The sequence below is a fragment of the Loxodonta africana genome, chromosome 20 (genome assembly GCF_030014295.1).
Source record: "Loxodonta africana isolate mLoxAfr1 chromosome 20, mLoxAfr1.hap2, whole genome shotgun sequence".
Taxonomy (NCBI): domain Eukaryota; kingdom Metazoa; phylum Chordata; class Mammalia; order Proboscidea; family Elephantidae; genus Loxodonta; species Loxodonta africana.
Window position 1 is genome coordinate 73588440 of NC_087361.1, and position 19681 is coordinate 73608120.

General features: G+C 50.7%; 1 protein-coding gene across 13 annotated transcripts in view; it reads right to left on the reverse strand.

Moving 5' to 3' along the window:
• NAV1 (neuron navigator 1) overlaps nt 1-19681 on the reverse strand; it is a 326822-nt gene that overhangs the window by 113933 nt on the left and 193208 nt on the right. For 12 of the 13 annotated variants that reach the window (XM_064273409.1, XM_064273406.1, XM_064273405.1 and 9 more), the window contains 2 exons: nt 15555-15657; nt 10400-10765 (listed from right to left, as the gene is read on the reverse strand). In XM_064273409.1, coding sequence (XP_064129479.1) covers nt 10400-10765; nt 15555-15657 — 469 coding nt within the window. Of the gene's footprint in view, nt 1-10399; nt 10766-15554; nt 15658-19202; nt 19390-19681 lie in introns of those variants that run through there. The other variant, XM_064273410.1, reaches the window with a different exon arrangement.

A 19681-nucleotide genomic window follows, 5' to 3' on the forward strand; every position in this document is an offset into this window, starting at 1 on the left:
GGTGAGGGACCCTGCAGTTAGCCTGGGGGCCCAACACAGAACAGGTCAAGGGTTCCTCCACCTCTCAGATACTCTCTGGCTGGCTGGCTTCTGTATACCCCCTGAGGATTGGCCAGGCTTGCATCCTCTGCCCATCTATCTTGTGAACACATGCACACAGCCCCTTTGTGTCCAGCCACCCCCGCACACGTGCTTGGATGGGTCTCACACAGTGTCTATCTGTCTCTCATTCCCACTCTTTGGTGTGCACATCACGAACCCTCTGGCTCTGTTTATCTATGGTGCATGCCCCCAAGTCGCTTCCCCTACCGTGTCTCTCCATGTCCCTGTCTTGCATATTCAGTGGGTGTTGATCTGTCTCTCATGTAGCTACGTGCTTTGGGTCTCTCTGGGCCTGACTCTTTCCTTTCTGTCTGGTTTTCAAATCCAGGCATTTATGCATCTGCCTCTGCTTGCCCCATCATTGCCCCAACAAACAGGCAAGGGCAATTCAGTCCTGCTGCCTCTTTGGGACACCCCTGTGCACAGTTCAGTGGCTAAGTCCCTTTGCCTGGCCTGCTGGCCTTTCTTCAGTTGGACTGAATGGTCTTTTGCTGCCTGGTCAGAGACATCTGATAGCTCAGAGGCCAGAGCCGGCCCCTCGTGAACATCCTAGGACAGCTCAGCCCTTGAGCTCGAGTCAAACAAGGACTTGTATTCAGAGAGGCTTGGGTTACTCTTTCCCCTTGGCCTAGAGCTCCTGGCTGTGGCTACTTTGTGGCTCCCCAAAGCAAGACCCCATCCCAGAGGATGGAGAGGTTGCTTGGGGGCATTCCAGGAGGGAGGTCTTTAACAAGGATCAATTGGTCAGTCAACAGTATGACCTGAGAATTTACACTGCTGGGCGTTCAGAGGAAGCAGAGACATGAGAAGACAGGGTCTCTGTCCTTGGGAAGCTCCTACTCCAGTGGAAGGCATGTGATCCCTGCCCCTCAAATGCTCCCAGGCTTAGGGGGCACATGGAATGCACAAGGAAGAAAAGGGCTTTGTGGTGTGCACAGCAAGGCAGTGGGTGTACCAGAAAAAGCACAGGTCGTGGGAGTCAGAAGGCTTGGGTTCCGATCTGTGCTGCCATTTTCAAGTTCTGTGATCCTGGCAAGCAGGCTAGTATAGCTGAGCTCCAATTTTACCTCTTGTAAATTGGAGAAGGAATGCCTAGTTCAGAGTGTTGTTAAGATTCAAGAAGATAAGGCCGTATTAGTGCTTTGTAGACCAAAGCACTCTGTACGCAATTGTTAGAGAATCATAAAAGCACAAGTTACTACAGTACAAATTACGTACCCAAGTTCTAGGACCACTCAGTCATATTTCAATGCGGTAAATTAGGGAGGCTTCCTGGAAGAGGAGAACTGGCAAAGATGAGTAGGCAATTGGGCATTGCCACCAAGGCAGGAAAGTTCCATTCTTCAGATGGCCTTTATAGCTCTGGTTTTCTAGGAGCCAACCAAGAGAAGGGAGAAGGTAACACTTACTGAGCACCTACTGCATACCAAGTGCATTGTTGTTGCTGTTGTCAGTTGCTGTCAAGTCGATTCTGGCTCATGGCGACCCCGTGTGTGCAGGGTAGAACCGCTCCATAGGGTTTTCAAGGCTGTGATGACCTTCCAGAAGCAGATCATCAGGCCTTACTTCTGAGGCGCCTCTGGGTGGGTTCGAACCACCAACTTTTCAGTTAGTTGTCCAGCACTTAACTGTTTGTGCTACCCAGGAAGTCCTACCAAGTGCATTACATACACTATACTCCATTACATCCTGACATTACTGTTCCCATACTACTTGTCATGGATTGAGCTGTGTCCCCTAAAAATATGTCAGTTTGGCTAGGTCCTGATTCCTTTGTATGATTGTATGATTGCTTACCATTTTATCTTCTGATGTGATTTCCCTATATGTTGTAAATCCTATCACTATGATGTAATAGGACAGATTAGTAGCAGTTATACTGATGAGGTCTACAAGATTAGGTAGTGTCTTGAGTCAATCTCGTTTGAGATATAAAGGAGAGAAGTGAGCAGAGAGACAGGAAAGTCTCCTACCACCAAGAAAGCAGTGCCAGGAGCAGAACGTGTCCTTTGGACCTGAGATTCCTGCACTGAGATGCTCCCAGACCAAGGGAAGACTGATGACAAGGACCTTCCTCCAGAGCCAACAGAGAGAGACTTCGCCTGGAGCCAGTACCCAATTCAGACTTCTAGCCTACCGGACTGTGAGAGAATAAACTTCTCTTTGTTAAAGACGTTCACTTGTGGTATTTCTGTTAGAGCAGCACTAGATGACTAAGACATTACTATTTCCAGTTAGAATGGATAAACAGTTTTCCCAAACCCCAACCTGTCAGACTCCCACCCTTGTACTCTTTCTGTTACATCAGATTGCATGGAATTTCCAGGTACCACCCAAGCCCAGCTGGCTTATCACAGTACATAAGGTTTGTGGGGAAAAGGAGGAGGTGAATAATAAAAGAGGAGAGACAAGTGAACAGGTAGACAGGTGGGCCAGGTGGGCAGTGAGCTGATGGGAAAAAGCCAAGCCCATCTCAACGGCTTCCTCCACCCCTTACCTGTCCTGTCAACCAAATTATATGTCATTATACTCGGTGGAAACTCCAGCTGCTGGATTGTGGGTTACTAGGACACACCAGAGGAGCAACCTCACCTCAGTCTGCGCCAGTTGCTGTGGCAACTAGCACACATCAAGCTGCCCCTCTGGAATACCTGGTTTAATCCAGGCTTCCTCCAACCCTGTTGGGGTTGAACAGACACTGAGATCCAGATTAACCCCACACAGACTGAGAAGGCCTCACCCGCTGTTTTGTCCCAAGAATTAAGCATTGTTTCCATAGCCAGGGACTCTAAAACCACCCCCTTCCCTCCCATTAGACTCAGGAATCTCGCTCCGCACCCTCCCTCCCTTCCTTTCTTCTTGTCTTCCTTTACAACTGATGCTGTTCCTGTCTCACCTGTGTCCCCTCTGCAGTCACCATCTTGTACCTGCCAACAGGATACTACTGCAGGCACCTGTGAGCCTCAGCCTGAGGGGTTCTCTCAGCCTATGGGGGCAAGCCAGGAATGCCAGGATGCAGTACCCCTAGGAGCTGCCCTCATCCAGTGATGAAGAGGAGTTGGAGGATAAATGTCCAAGCTTCCTCACCCCTTGGGTGGGGCAACTCTGAGGTGTAGTCTAGAAATCCCCAGGGAGATTAAGCCCCGGTTGCTCCCAGCATTAACTTACATATGAGCGTATCTTGTATCAGCTTCCCTTCCCTGACTCACTCCTCCACTCCCCATCAGTGCTTACTGAGGTCACTTCCCAAATAAACCATTTGCACTCAAATCCTTGTCTCGGGGTCTGCTTCTGGGGAGCCTAGCCAAAGACAGGGAGCCTAGTCCAAAACACTCTTCATAAACAATAAACATAAGTTTGAGTGAGGGATGACAGCTCCGTTGGCCTGGTCGTGATGGGACGGCAGTCGTGTTTACTTATGGGATCCTCTGTGCAATCAGCTTCATGCTCCATGCTATCCGCCACAGCCCAGATGCCCCAAATCTCAGGTGGGCACATCTGCCACATGGGAGCACTGCACAAACAGGTATAAATGGGTCAGGATGACTCCATTCCCTTGGCAAACAACTCAATTTGTCATCCTCCCAGGGAGGATCAGAAACATCTTCAAGCATGAAGGTTAACGCACACTTTTTCAAATATCGTGTTATCATGTAGAATGTACATGTGGCAGTTTAGGTCCCATCAACTTGCTAATGCCTGTCATCAAATGGCAAACTAATCATAGATAGCTCATTTATTGAGCACTTATTGTATATAAAGTGCACATATTAACTAATTTATACCTGCAATTATATATACCCATAAAAAACTGGTTGCCCTCGAGTCGATTCCTAATTTAAATATCACATCAGTCTTACAGATGAGGAAATTGAAGCACAGGGAGGTAAAGAACTCACCCAAACTCCCATAGCTTGTAAGAGGTAGAGCCAAAATTCAAACCCAGGCAGCCTGGCTGTGAGCCTTCACTCGAAACCACTCTCCTACACTGCCACGTGCTGGTACGCCTGTGTTGACAAGCCTATTCTCAAAGGTCTGTTTATTTAACTGAACACCGTAGGACTAAGAATATCAAGATGGTGTTAAAAAGGCAAAACGAGATTATTCCTAGAAACAAAAGTCAAAGCACAACTTCGATTTACTCATCTGCCAAGTTTAAGAAACCTTATTTCGATATTCTAATAGCCCCTAATTAAGACAGGAGCCATCAGTTAAATGAATAGCACGTTAAGGTGAGATTAGAATATTGCAAACCGATAGCCCATTATACTTTTCTAAAGACTCTTACATATTCTTTTCCACTTGCTGCTCAAAAGAAAAATGATTACCTTTCTATAAGTGAACAAACTAAGACTCAGAGAGGTTAGGCAACTTGCTCAGTGCCACACAACAAGCCAGGTGTATGCTTAGGATTGAACTCCAAATCCCTTGATTAGTCCAGCGCTCCTTCCCCTGCATCACAGAGAAGTTATCAGCCAAGGCTATGTGTATGAATCTGCAGGTCAACACTGTCACTATTAGATGCCATCCTTAAAGAGGAGCCCTTGTGGTGCAGTGGTTAAGGAGAGTTCAGCTGCTAACCGAAAGGTCAGCAGCTCAAATCCACCAGCTGCTCCTTGGAAACCCTATGGGGCAGTTCTACTCCCTCCTATGAGTCGAACTCAACGGCAATGGGCATCCTTAAAGAGACAAGGTCCCTGCGTGGCACAAATGGTTTACTCTTGGCTACTAATCAAAAGGTTGGTGGTTCAAACCCACCCAGTGGCACCGTTTAAGAAAGGCCTGGCAATCTGCTTCTGTAAAGATTGCTGTTAGGTACCATCAAGTCAATTTCGACTCATAGATTACAGCCAAGAAAACCCTACAGAGCTCAGTTCTACTCCATAACACAGGGGTTGCCATGAGTCAGAATCTACCTGCTGGCAATGGGTTTGGTTTTCAAAGAGACGACAGCATCATCTACTTAGACTACACATGACTTCTCATGCCATGGACCCACTAGGCATCCTACCTCCCTTTTAGATTCGAAGCCCTTCAAGGGCAGAAACTCCTTCCTCGGCTCGAATGCTGGTCCTCCCCTGGAGGCCCTCTGCCACCCTCTGCCCCAATTCTTCTGTTCCATGGGCATAAGCCAGGCCTGGTCCAGCTGCCCACTAGGTGGGATGTCCAAAGAACTGTCAGGAAATGTGAGACAAAGAAGAAAAAGATGTAAGAAGTAGGACAGCTGTCCTCTCTGCCCATTCAAATTCAAAAGGGTTCTCTTCTCTTTGTACAAACTCAGAGCCCACTGCAAGAGAACCACTGTCCCTGAAGGTGGCTGGGCTGGGTGTCCTGGGGACATCAGATATCAGCCGAGCTCCTCAGAAGGGGGTTGCAGAGGCTGGGCTGATCAGCAAGGCTGCAAGTGTCTCTTTAAGGCTTGGCCTCACTGATTCTGGGAGCACAGAGCCAGTCTGTGAGAAGGCAGGGGCCTACAGTTTATTTTATTTGACATTTTTCAATGTCAGGACACTACAGAGCCAAGGAGGAAACGATTCCCATCTGTTCCTGAGCTCTAAGCACAGTTCAAGAGGGCAGGCTGAGGAGGGAGGGAAGGGGAGCAGGGAGGGACACAAGAAGACTGAGATATCCAGCCACACACACAGAGCAGGGAACCACCAGAGGAGACACACAGGCCACGTGACCAGGTAGTGAGGGGCCTGCCCCTAACACACACTCTCAGAGCTCTTTCAAGATGGGGCCTGCTGACTCTATAGCTTGGTGGTTCTTATCATAGCTCCTCTGGACAACAGTCCTGTCAGGGCTGCTGACTGTACAACCCTACACAATGCAAATGGTGCCCCTGGAGTTATGGGATATGGCGGTACCGCTGCTGGCTGGGCCTGGAAGTTCCTGTCCGTTCCTGACAGGGACCTCAGACATGGGCCACCCAGATTGCCATATACATGGAGAGAAATGGAGACACCAAAAGGTACACCCAAGAGGAGGGAGGGGATGGACAGCCCTCTGGGCACGTGTGGCCCCACGCCTAGTGTCTGTTCACCTCTGTGAGGCCGTCGCACCCTCCTCTGCCTTCCCACCCCACCCCCACTCCTGGGTGCCGGGGATAGGAAGAACAGAGGACTGTGAAATTTATCTTCATGCTTAGATTAAATTCCAGACCTTCCTATTTTTAGAAACACAAATTCCTTTTCTCTTTTCAATAAGTAAAAATGTTCCAAGCTATCACCTCGGACAGTCAACAGCCCACTTGAAGTTGTCTGCAGTGTCAAGATTTGGACATCACCCTCGAGCGTCAGGCGGGTGATCAGTCTGGGTGCCAAATCTTAAGAGGATCATTAACAAGTTGAAAGCTTCCAGAGAAGGGTGACCAGGATAATGAGCAGCCTGGAAACCAGGGCATTTAGAAAAGTACTGAAATAAGCTAGGAATTAAAAAAAAATTTTTTTCTTGGCGGGTGCGGGGGTGGGTTGGAGAAGAGAGTATCTGAGCAACCATTAAGGTCATGTCCAACTGTTTGGATGAGGGCTTATGCTTGTTCTCCTTTGCCAGGATGACAGAATTTCAATCACTAGACAAGCTACACAGAAACAGGTTTCTGCAGAAGACTTAGAAACTTTCACATCATTGTACTGGAAACGGAATAAGCTCTCCGTCACTGGGCCGAAGCTGAAAGCTGTCAGAAATACTATAGAAAAGATTCTTGGCTGAGTCCAAAATCACCAAGAAGCTTTAGAAAAATATGGTGGCTTCCTGAAATAACAGAGTCTGCACTGGTAGGTCCGGGATGCTGTTTGGTATCTGTACATTTAAAAAGCTCCTCAGGCCATTCTGACGATTAGCTGGGACTGGGAAGGAGTCGACAAGACGCTGTCTGAAGTTGCCACCAACACTCTATCACCTCTGGTCTAGTTTTATTATTATCATTTACTTTGGCAGCAGTAGCAGATCCCCCTTCCTCATTCTAGTTGGCTGAGATTTAGTGTAAAGAATCTGCCTTCTCCAAGCCTCTGTGATTCAGTGGTTAAGCATTTGGCTGCTCACCGAAAGGTCGGGGGTTCAAACCAACCAGGCACTCCGAGGGAGAAAGATGTGGCAGCTGCTTCCGTAAAGATTACAGCCTAGCAAACCCTATGCGGCAGTTCTGCTCCGTCCTATAGGGTCGCTAGGAGTCAGAATTGACTCCACGTCAACAGGTTGAAGCTCACAACAATTGGCAACCCAGGCAGGAAAGGGGCCTGGAGTTGGGATGGAGTCAGAAGAGCTGACTTGAGACTGAACACTGGACTGGGAAAAAGCTCCAAGTGGATGGTCTGAGGAGACTGAGGACACTGTCGTCCTGGGCAGCTCACTCAGAGAGCGTGTGGCTGCTGGTCTCGTCTGGTGGGGAAGTGGAAGCCCAGCGGTCAGCTTCACTTCTCAGGCGGGTCCAGTGCTAAGAGCTGCGGAGAATGGCAGCGGCAGACCAGGTGGGTGGGGTGGGTGGGGTTGTCGCCGTGTGGGTGAGAAGGGAAATGTTGCGGGCCACCCCTAAAGGAAACAGCCCTACCTGTTTTATGAATAGGAAAAAGTTTTCTTAGAAATAAGTGATTTTCTAAACTACAAAATTTATAAGGAGACCACACTGGGGATGGGAGGACTAAAAGGAGGCTAAGCAAACTCAGCTCAGGGTGGCACATTCACAGCACAGTTGGCTGGAATTGAGGGATGCCTTGTTTCTTATTAAACATGCACACACAGGCTTAAACACAAAAACACATAACTAAGGAGTGATTGTTTACATTAAAATTATTGCTGGTTAGAAACTGATCCCCCTAACTCTGACTTCCTTAGCACATTTAAAGATGGATGTGTCTACAGTCCTAGCCGGGACGTGAACACCAGACAAACCTTAAAACTAAAGTGTTAAGAGTTACTGCCAATGGAAGTCTGGCCATCAATAAAAAACACATGTGAGGTTATCTTGTAAATCACCTGGAAAACCAGCATCACAGTTTACAGGATGGTCCACTTTATGAATACAATATTCCCATGCAAACTCCAGGCTCCCCTGGGTTTACAGCTGATGTGTGTACAGACAGATCATGGTCTTACTACTACCAGCTGCATGAACTCTGCTGTGTTGATTCAGGAGCACACACACTGTCTAGAAGAAAGAGGTGAGAGAAAGGGGGCTGGAGGTGCTCCCCCAAGCACTCCATGCCCCCACACCCCATCATCTATGCCTCCATTCTGTCTAGCTGCTACTGGGTCCATCCTTCCGTGTCTTATTTTTGATTCTTCTGAGTGAGTGGCTCTTTGTTCAGACTGCACAATCCCTGAGGACAAGGGCTGGGTCTCCCCTATCAGTCTGGGGCTCTTGGTGGCATGAGCCCTATACCTCCTCCTGATAGGCCTATCAATAATCATGGTAATTATAACAATCGCAGTAATAACAGCAATTAAAATAATTGTTAACATTTACTGAGCATTCACAATGAGTCAGGCATTACTCTAAGTACGTTCCCTTTATTAACCTAATTAATACTCATAATAGCCTTAGGAGATAAGGTCGAATATTATTTGCATTTAGCAGAGAGACAAACTAAAGTCCAGAGAGGTTAACTTACTTGCCCAAGCTCACACAGCTAGTAAGTGCCAAAAGTCCTGCCACCTCCCTCAGACTGAGACCTGTCCAAAGACTGGGGCCCTGGGTCTTCTATCACTTTGGGAATTTCTGCCCCTTCACCTGAGGAGCTCCCAGAGGGCAGGTGCCCTGTCACCTTCCTCAGCCTGAGAGTTCCCTGAGGCCAGGGGTCAGGCCCTTCCAATACTTGGGGAACTTTCTGAGCCCTTTGCCCCACAGGGGTTGTGTCTCCCTCTGCCCTGTCTGACTAGGAGCTCTCTGAAGGCAGGGACCTGACATTTTCTCACAGAGAGCGCTTCCTGGGGCAGAGGGTGGATAGTAGCTCATCAGCCTCCTTGGCTCTCCTTCCTGCCCAGCACAGGCCTTTGGCCATAGAAGGAGCTCAGGGCGTGTGTGCTGGATGACTTCTCTCTGGTCCCAGCTCCAGCAGGCAGATCTGAGCGTGAGGTCGGGCCAGCCCCTGGGATTTAACAGGCAGTAAACAATCCCATTCATGCGTCAGTTGTTTTGCTCCAGAGCAGCCTCATCAGCTGGACAGGCCCTGACCAGATCCCTCAAAGTTTATCCTCAGGGTGGGGAACAGTGGACACCCCGGAGCTTGGCACTCAGTCCCCTCTGAGGGGGGTTACTTTCCATTCCCTTGAAGTCTTGAGATTTTCATTAGGGAGGGGTGGTCCCTGACAGTAAGATATTAAGTCCCTGAGAGGGATAGGGAAAAGGGTGCTGTTGCTGCCTGTGTGGTCCCTTGTGAGGGGAGGGGTGGTTCCCAGCAAACCAAGGAGAAGGAAGAATGGAGGTGGCAGTCCACTGAGAATCTTCCAGAACCACTGCAGCTCTCTGGTCTCAGGGTTTAGACCAGTTGACCAAGCCTTGAGTCCCCTAGCACCTCATTCTTCCTATTGTCTCCCCTCACTGCCCTGACTGCCAGCTCTGCCCAAGTCCCTTCCACAGGCCCAACCCTGACAATTAAAGGCAGAAAAAGGTAAGAAGATGAGAGCCCCTTTGGGGCAAAGGGCAGGAAAGAACGGTTTAACAGACCAGGGATGGGACTAAAAAATTGAATTACTGGCAGAAGTTCTGCAGAGGAAGCAACTGAGGACTAGCAACCGAGAACCACTAACCAGCAAGCTGGGAACCCCTGGCAAAGGAAGGAGAGCCAACACCACCACTTCGTTTTCAGTAACGCTTTCACCTACATATTCTGATTTTCTCTTCTCAGCAACCCCGTGAGGGAGACAGAGAAGGTACTATTATTTTCTTCTTTTTACAAATGAAGAAGCCCATCAGGCTGCCCAAGGACCACACAGATCAGCAGGAGAGCTGAGACTAAAATGGTTTTCCAGAGTTTGTCCTTCCAGCGTTTTGAGGTCAAAAGACCAGGCAGAAGGATGGGGCCACAGGAGCCAATGAGAGGGAGGCACCTTCACTGGCCAATCAGGGCTTGGATTTAGGCCCCGCCCACCACGCGCAGGCCTAGATTAATCCATATTAACTTTCAGGAGCAATCAAAGTCAATATAAAAAGGCCTTATATGGCTCCCCTGTGCCACAGCACAGCAAACTAAAACCCGTGTTTTCGGTTCCACTCCACTCTGAAGGAATCCCATCCCAAAGGTCACATCACTGTCCTTCCCAGCCCTCTGCCCAGCTGTTGAAGGGGCCCTGCCCTTACCCGGTAGTGATGTCGTCGACCTCTGTCATGGTCTTGCCCATGAGGTCACTGTCACTCATGTAGCCGGACTTGAGGTCCACCTCATCTGAGTCCAGGGACTCGACCAGCTCCAGGCGCGAGATGTGGCTGAGCTTGCTGGGGCTACGCATGGGCATGGTGTGGGAGTAGTGGGCCCGCTCCCCGTGCATGTACCAGGCGGGCGTCCCCTCCGAGCGGCAGCTGCCACCCACCGAAGGAGCGTCGCCAGCCTGCAGCCGGGGGCTGGACTGGCCGTAGCGCCAGGAGAGAGGCGAAGAGCGGTTGGAGAGGCTGGATACGCTGCGAGGGTTGGCGTCATCACTGTCGTAGCAGGTCATATCCAGGGAGCTGGGCAAAGAGCAGAAGGGTGTTGTTTTACTCCTCTGCGCAGGTGCTCTGCCCGGTGTCCCCTGGCACTGCACCCCAGCAACGCCTCCCCTCCACTCTGCATTTCCTCCCGACCTGCCCAAGGTTGCCTCCTCCAGGAAGCCTGATGGTTTGTGTTATCCTTGCTATATGTAAAGTTATCTCAGGTTATGAAAGGAAGGTGATTTTAAAAGGCTAGGGAAGCAATCCAGCGTACTGCTAAGAGCACAGATTCTGTAATATGACCCGGGTTTGAATCCTTTTTTTTTTTTTTTGCCATTTATTAGCTAAGTGAGTCCAAGGAAAGTAAATAACCTTGCTAAGCCTCCTTTTCCTCATCTGTGAAATGGGGAGAGTGGCATAAGTACCACGTCATAGAGCTGTGAGGAGCATACATGCAAAGGTCTAACACAGTGCCTGACATATAGAAGGTGCTCAATAATTGAGAAGGGATCAATGGGACCTCCTGGGGAAGCAGGAGGTTTTGGTCTTCTATGCTTAGGAGACCTTGATCAATCATTCTGTTCAGGGTATGTCCATCACTCCTTGCCTATGAATAAGCTGAGAGCTAGTTGATTCCTAAACCACACATACAGGAAAGCCTGGAGTGGGGCGTTGAGGTATACGGCAGGCCCTGGGAACGTGAGATACAGGGCAGGTGTCCAGTAAGACTAGTCCCAGCCACAGGCCTAGAGCAGAAGGGGAAGAAGCAGAGCCTCACCAGGGAGTAGAAGCAGCCTTAGCAGGACAACAGGGAGAACACAGGGAAATGCACCAGGGGGTGACAACAGCATGTCCCAGCTCCCAAGCCTCAGGCCAAGGAAGCAATGCCCAGGTGAGTGCAAGATGACCTGAGGCTAGGGGGATCTAGGGGCTAGGGAAGTAGCTGCCTTTCCACCTCGGGGCCAGGGTGGCCACAGAGAGGAAGTACATCTGGGATCTGTTTGGAGGGAAGGCCTGGATTTGGGTTCAGGCAGAGACAGATAATTCCACCCAGCCCAGCAGTGGCGCCAGCCCCAATCAACCTTAGGTAGCATCTGAGTCGCTTGGCCTAACTAAGCCAGACAGGGCTGAGGAAATGAAATGGGGTCTGTGGGCCAAGAATGTCAGGTCAGCTAAGTCAATCTGTGGCTAGGCTTGAGTTACACAAAGCAAAGGAAACCTCCCTGTGTGAACACGTCCATTTCTTAGTCACTTTTAGAGTTGGGATGGGTGTGGGACCTTGATTTTTATCTTCCTTGTTTTTTCTCTTTTCTTGAAAAAAGAAAATCCTCCGAAATTGTCGCCATGGAACTCGAGGAAATAGGGCTTTATTTTTTGATGGTAAGTCAAGTAAACTAACAACAACAACAAAAATCCATTGCCGTCGAGTTGATTCTGAAAGATATCTTGTAGGACAGAGTAGAACTGCCCCATATGGTTTCCAAGGCTGAAACCCTTACGAAGCAGACTGCCACATCTTTCTGCCATGCAGTGGCTAGCGTGTTCAAACTGCCGGCAGCTGAGTGCTGGAGCCACTGCGCCACCAGGGCTCCTTCTCAAGACAACTAGAGGGAGCCAAATGGCCCTTGGACCTGAGCAAGATGGCGGTTTCTACAGAAGTCCTGTGGGCAAGCTGGAGGAGCCCTGGCAGGCAGGGCAATTAGTGACCACTGCTTCTGACCCTCCTGAGGGGTTCCTTCCCCAAGTCCGCTGGTCACCCCTGGTCTCTCCCCTTGGGCCCCTGCAGTCCTGCAGGCTCTCCTTTGTGTTCTTCGAACACTTGGTTGGACACTGTCTTGCTTTGATCCCTAGTTACTGTGAACCTAGACAACTCACCTTCTCAGAGAGAATGAAAGTCCCCTGAAGGCAGACTGTGGTCCTGGCATGACCACTCCTTGATCACCACTTTGTACAGTGGCTGGCATGCACTCAGTGCTCAAGAATGACAATGAGAAGCAAACCCATGATGAGTGTGCCAAGCTGGAGAGAAGGGAAATTCTCCTTATAAGACTCAGGACAGGGCTCTGTGCAGGAGATGCTTGATGACCATGTTGACAAGGTGAAGGGCACCTCCAGGAGAGCTGGTTTTGTGGCTAGCCTGCACCTTGGTGATACAAGGAGTGCTGAGGCCTGGGTGGCACTGAATGTCCATGTTCCCCAGTTCTACTCCTGACTGGCTCGCTGTTTAGCTGCTGTCTGCAGTAAAGTGCCCCTTTCCTTACTTCGCTGATCTGTTTTGTCCCCCTAAGCACGAGCGAGGTAAAAGATTTCCTAGAGAGGGCCACTAAAAGCACTCATCCCAGCATTACGTTGGTGAGAGAAGATTCTAGCTCAGAAAGTTCTTGACTTCCAGCCCTTCGGTCTTGCCTCTTTCTGGGGAGGACATTTTTGGGGTAGGGAGAGCAGTGGGCCTAGAGCAGAGGGAGGACAGAGTTTCATTTCCTCTCCAGCCCCAGCCCCCTGACCCAGACTCTCTCCTTCTTGGGGGAAACAAGCCAGCAGAAATAGAGGAAGCAGCACAGGAATTAAGGTTTCTGAAAAGGAAGTGAATCTAGAGTTCACCTATACATTCCAGGGTAAAAAGAACCTTCACTGAACTGTAAGCTCCTCAAGGATAAAGCCTATGTTTGTTCTGAGGGGCTGGTGCCCAGCACTGTGCCTGGCACACAGCCACCATGGGCTCTCAGCTTGCTGAGTGCAGAGCCTGCCTTGGTCAGCCTGTGGTCTGTGTGACACTGGCCAGTGACTCCCTCTCCCCAGCCTCAGCTGCTCTTTCCCTAACCCAGGGGGTATGTATATACCCTGCCTACTCCTAGGACTGATAGATGGAAAATACTTTAAAAAGTAAAAGAGCCATAAAACTTCAGGGAATCGTTGTTTTAGCTATCAAAGTGTAGAACAGGAATAATATAAACCAAAGGTTAAGAGAGGAAGTGGCTCTGGGTTCACAGTAAACAGAAAAACCAATTTCAGCCTCTTGGTTCCTTTCCCATAAAGGGAGACAGAAGCCAGAGGCCTGAGGTTCACCCCCCAAAACCAGTCAACTTTATGCCAAAGGCTTAAGGATTGCCCTCTGCCCACCCCAAGCAGAAAGCTAACAGCCCCTCCTGGGTTGAGCTGCCCTGCTTAACTTGGGTGGAGGGGCTGGCTGCTCTGAGTCAGTGGAACCAGGAGGCTGGGGCTGCTGCTTCTGCTCTTCCCCTGTGCTGAGTCACTTGGGGTGTGACTCTCTCAGCGACTAAGCACTTTCCGGCTCTGTTGGCATGGGGCTGGCAGGTGACTTAGGGCTGACAGTTGTTCCAGCAACTTCCCTAATGGAAGGAGGATGTTCACAATTTCATCCATGGGGTTCCTGAGCTGTGGGCCAAGATCCTCTGTCCCACTTAGGTTCCTGGTCAGGGCTGTGAGGACTGGGGTGGGGGTGGGAGACAGATGGAAGGGGGCCTGAGTCCCCTGGCCTCCAGAAGCCCCACCATCTATTTTTTCCTTCAGATCTCCTTGATCACCTCCCTTTTGGAGTCAGGGGCCCTGCTGACCTGCACAGAGTTAACCCCAGAGAGTAGGGGCTCTGACTTATCTTGTCATCATTGAAAATATTTCAGAAGCCAAGGGCAAAGGGCCGAGTGTCCAAGGTGGGGGACTGGGTGGGGGTAGGAGTGAGAAGTAGTGGAAGGAGGAAGGATGGTCTTAAGAGGAGAACTAGAGCCAGCGGGGGTGAAAGCTACTGGAGGCTGGTTTCAGTTCTACTTCATAGTCCCCACAATCTCACAACCAAGTGTGATGGCTTAAGAGGTAGTGAGTTCTCTGTCACTGGAGATATGTGAGTTTAGTCTGGATACCACTGGGCCACACACTTGGGCTAAGAAAAGCCCTTTTCCCCCATTGCCCCATGTCTCAATTTTACTCTTGATTTTCCTACCCTGGGAGGTGGGGAGGAACCCATTTACAGTCCCCCTGGGGAGCCTGTCTGTCCTTCTCTCAGCCTTGTTGCTCCACACCCCCCACGATTTCCCAACGTGGGCTGTCTGCTCTCCCGCCCTCTATCCTGGGGCTTAGCCCGGTCCTCTGCCCCCCTTGGAGCTGACAGCATGAGCTCATCTGGGCAGCCTGAAGAGCTGGCAGGGGAAATTCTGAGTCACGGCAGAGGCTGTGGCCAGGATGCTGCCCTAGGGAGAGGTGCTGTGGGAGGGGTGAGTGCTCCAAGCAGCTGGAGCTGTGAGGTCTCCTCGAGGGGTGGGTAAGGGTGTACCCACAGGGCACAGAATCTAGGTGACACTGTGTGGACCCTGCTGAGCACTGCAGGCCTCCCTCAGCAACTGGCTGAAGAGGCAAGAGGGCTTACAACTACCAGGGGAGTGAAAAGATGCTGCGTGTTGGGAAGAGCACCCGTGTTAGGACCCTAGAACAATGGAAACTTGAGACAGGAGGTGGGTATTTAGTAAATGCTCTTTTTACAGATGAGGAGACTGAGGCCTACGGAGGGGAGCTTGAGTTCAAAGTTCGCACACTGAGCTGTATGGTGGCTTCCACCTTCCAGCCCCACACCGGTGATTTTCAAACTTATTGTCGAAATGAAGTCTAACGCTCATGCGCAAGCAGAGACAAGATAAAGCCAAGCTTCTTTTGTCTAGACGGCTGGATTCTCCTCTCCCTGCAGGGGTGGCTCCACGGGGCCAGGCTACCTGGCTAACAAGGAGGAGGTTTGAAGAGACGCGGGGCCCTGCCCTCCAGGATGGAGGAGAGAAAGAGGACAGTGTGGAGCATGACCCCCTCTGCAGCTTGCACTTACCTGTGCGTCACCTGGGACCCTCGCAGGCTGGACATGGTCTCCTCCAGGTTCTGGCGAAGATCCAGGACATTCTGTACTGTTCTCTTTCTCTGGGACTCTGGGTCTGAGAGGGACAGAAGAAAAGGCTGGATGAGTGAAGCGGGCTTACTGCTGAGGAGCCTAGAGGCCCAGGGAAGTGGGAGAGTGACCTTAGAACCATCTGGAGCATGCTAGTCACTTGCCTCCTCCCTTCTCAGAAGATGGCCAGCAGAGCAGGCCCTCCTGGAGGTCCTAGCTGATGCCCTTGAGCCCTCTGAAGCCCCTGACCCTGGGAGGGGATCAAAGACATGGGGCCTTTTGTGACCACATACTTCCCTCAGACCCCTGAGCCCTGCTTCTCACAGCCGAGATCCCAGGCAAGGCTTCTTACGGTTGAAGTCAGCTGGAACCTCTGCCCGAGACCCCTTCTGCAGAGGTGAGCTGGACAATGTTTAACAACTGGCTCTTGGAAGGAAGGGGGGGCACATTGATTTGTAGCATTTGCCAATTTCTATGGTGTAAAAAAAAACAGTGGCTGCTTTCAAGCTACCAACATGATGTCAATGACCACAGAGCTGGGAAAAGATGCTAACGGTTGGCCCTCGTGAGCCTGGTACAAGCTGACTTCACCACACCGCACTCCCTGGGTTCCAGGCACTGACCGGGAACATCTGGGGCTTTATGGGTCAAGGGGAGACAGCTCAGATAGTGCCTCTTAAAAGTGAGGTAGCTGTCGGAGAGATGGAGGGGTGAGTAGTCCTTTTTTAGAGCATGGACTGATCCCTGGGATCTTCAGACCCCTGATAAGTGGTCCAATCCTGAGTGAGGAGAATGTGTAGGTGTGGACTCTCTAGGATTCTAAGGATGGAGACACCCTAAATTACCAGAAGCAACTTTATTCAACCTATACACCACTCCCAGCTGGTTTCCAGGCAGGATGACATTAGCCAGGACAGGTGAGAATCTACAGCAACAAACAGACCTACTTTATCCCATCTTCTTTCCAGGGTGAAAACAACATCCCCATGGCTGAAGGGTGCCTCAGCATGAAGAAACTCCAGAACTTCCTGTCCTCTATCGATCCATCCAATTAATCTTCATTCACCAAACATGTCCTTTGTGCCAGGTGCCACATGAGGCCTTAAGGATACTCTAAGGAAGAGGATCTGGCCCTGCCCCATGGTTTACCCTCTTTAGCTTTGGACCCCCAAATCACTGAATGGAGTCCAATCCCCAACACCTCCCTGAAGCCACCCTGTGGGAGAGAGTCTGTGCTGACAGAAAGATGATGGCAAAGCAATGAAGGAAACCCAAGACCTCGGACTCTCCAGGCTACTTCCCTTTTCCCTCCTGCCACAAACCCTCTAGTGAGCTAAACTGCCCACTCGGTCCCTCCTCTCCCACAGACTCATCAGGACTCTTATATTCTTAGCTGCCAAAGGGAACATTTCTCAACCCTTTTCAAGAGGTATTTTTTTTTCCAAGACTCAGTCCAGGCCGGTTGGCAGGCAGCTGCCTTGACCGTCTTGTCGACCGAGAGAGGGCTAGGTGGGGTGGGCAGGGAGCCAGACGGCACCGCCCTCTCCAGAGCCTTCCAGGACACCTTTTCTCAGACAACTCCACACCCTGATCTGGCCATTTCCCTTCCCTGCCCTGGGGGAGCCTATACGAGGCTGGGAGTGGGGATCGCTCAGGGTCAGCACCAGGTATCCACGCTGGTGGCAAGGAGAAGGCAGAAACGGCAGGCTTCCGTCCAACCACCTGAGCTTGGTCCCCAGCCTGGCATCTCTTCCATGGCTGCCGATGTCTATTTACCCTGGCAAGTGTCGCCTTGCTGAGCTGATCCACGGCTTTAACTGATGGCTTGGCATGGAACACAGACAGGGCCAGAAAGTGTGTATATATGTATGTACATATATATTTTTAAAGCTTGGTTCTAAAGTGCTACGTAGGATTGAGAACCTGGTGCCAGGATGTGGCTTTCTGGGCACAATCATAGCACAAGGGAGATGCTCTCTCTGGGTTTGGCAGAGATGAGGGAAAAGGCACACACATCTCTAAGGGGTGTGCAGGTCCAAAGAGCAAGGTGACCAAGAGACTGCTGCGTGCGTCAGAAGTTCAATCCTTATCTAGTTCAGTCCTTACAACATGTCTGGCAGATCTGTATGCTAGCGCCCCAGTTTTACAGGGGAAAAAACTGAGCCTCAGAGAGGTCAAGTAAACTGCCCAGAGTCACATGCCTAGCACAGCACAGGGCAGATTTCAGCAACATAACCCAGGGCATCTCTGTACCACTAGCATCACGCACAGAGACGGCACATGTAGGTGCTCAGTGAACATCTCAAGAATGGATGGATGACTGTCCCTATTAAAGGGGAAAATGTTTAATCCACACGGTGGCCAGCTGAGCTCAGCAGGACACTGGATAGACCGGAGGCTAAGGTCCAGGAAGGGGTGGCTGACTGAAGGTTACAGGGAGATGTTAGTGGAAAAACATCTGACTCCAAGCAGTCTCCCCACAGATGTAGGTTTGGGCACATGGGGACGAGGCTGGGACAGAGCTTGACTTACTGGAGTCACCCACTCCCCAGGATCTGGTGTCTACTCCTAGCCTGGGATGGGTCCTGCTGAGGTGGCCCTCTAAAGCTCCCTCCATGCCCCAGCAGTGTCCCCTGGTGGCCGTTGTGGGTATGCCATTCTGCTTCTCAAAGGCTGGGTCTGGCGGAGTGGGGGTCCCAAGAAGTTTGGCTGGGCTCCACATTCCGGTTTGGGATGAGGGTGGGTGCAGCCCGCAGCTCTGGGACGAAAAGACTTACAAACACATGAAGGGAAGACCTCCAGAACTGAAGAGGCTGCAGACATTTGCCTTTGTTGGAGAGAATTTGACATTTCATGACCCAAGCCTCAATCTTTATATTTTTGGCTTAAAAATACTAACGTTACGTTATCCTCACCCACTCCTGTCCTTCCCCCCACCCCACCCCTGACCTCTAGCCCATGACTAGACTTTACCCTTTTCTTCCTCCCACCCATGGTGGGTGAGGGTCAGGGTGAAGGAAGGTATGTGAGACACACGCTACTTTGTGACGGTAATAATAACCTAAAAGCTCAATGGCTTGTTTTATTAGCTAAGTCAAGATGCTTCTGAGGCTGCTTCTACTCATCTTTGTCAAATGTTGGGTTTGGGTGTGACGTAGCCCTCTGGGACAAACGTAGTTGTTAGCTGCTGACGAGTTGATTCCAACTCATGGTAACTGTACCTGTTACAGAGCAGAACTGAGCTCCACATAACTTTTTTGCCTATAATCTTTAGGGGAGCAAATTGCCAGGTCTTTCTTCTGTGGCACCACTGGGTGGGTTCGAACCACCCACCTTTTGGGTGGTAGCCCAGTGCAAACTGTTTGCACCCCCCAGGCACTTAGGGGACAAATAGAGGTCAGAAAAGGCAGATGAGAAGGGGCCTGGGAGCTCATCAACCCCTTCAGCATCCCTTAGCGTGGGATGTGCTCAGGGCACACCCAGGCTATGTGCCACCTTTGTGTAAATTAGAAGAGGCACCCTCCAGGCAGACGCAGCACCTTTAGGGCCCAAGCCTTAGCCAGCAGAGCACAAATGGAAATTCAGCCTCACCTTTCTCCTTGGTCAGATACCCTGGTGCAGGACACAACCCACAATCTTACTCCAAGGGTCTGCTCGTGCCCTCTTAGCTCCTACAGAATAGGGTCCAGCTGCAAGGGTGGAGTGTGTGTGTATGAAGCAGGGTTGGAGGGAGGCCAGGTGGGGCCCCCAGCTGTCCCAGGGTGACACCATAGTCCATGGGACGAAAGCTCATGATGTCCTCTTGGGCTGATGCTCCAAGCTTTTCCCTGCAGATGGAGCAACGAGGGAGGATGTTTGTGCTCCTTGGGCTGAGATGATACACAACAGTTTCCCCCAACCCAGCCATTGCTGTGGTAACTCACAGACGCCATACCCAACAGCTTCCTCCCAGCATGCACTAGGATACTGCAATATAGTCTGGTATTTCCTTCTACACACTTTTGCCTCTTGCACAAAACCACAGAGCATACTGTCCATGCTAGGAGTCTTGAGGCAGAGGACCGGCAATC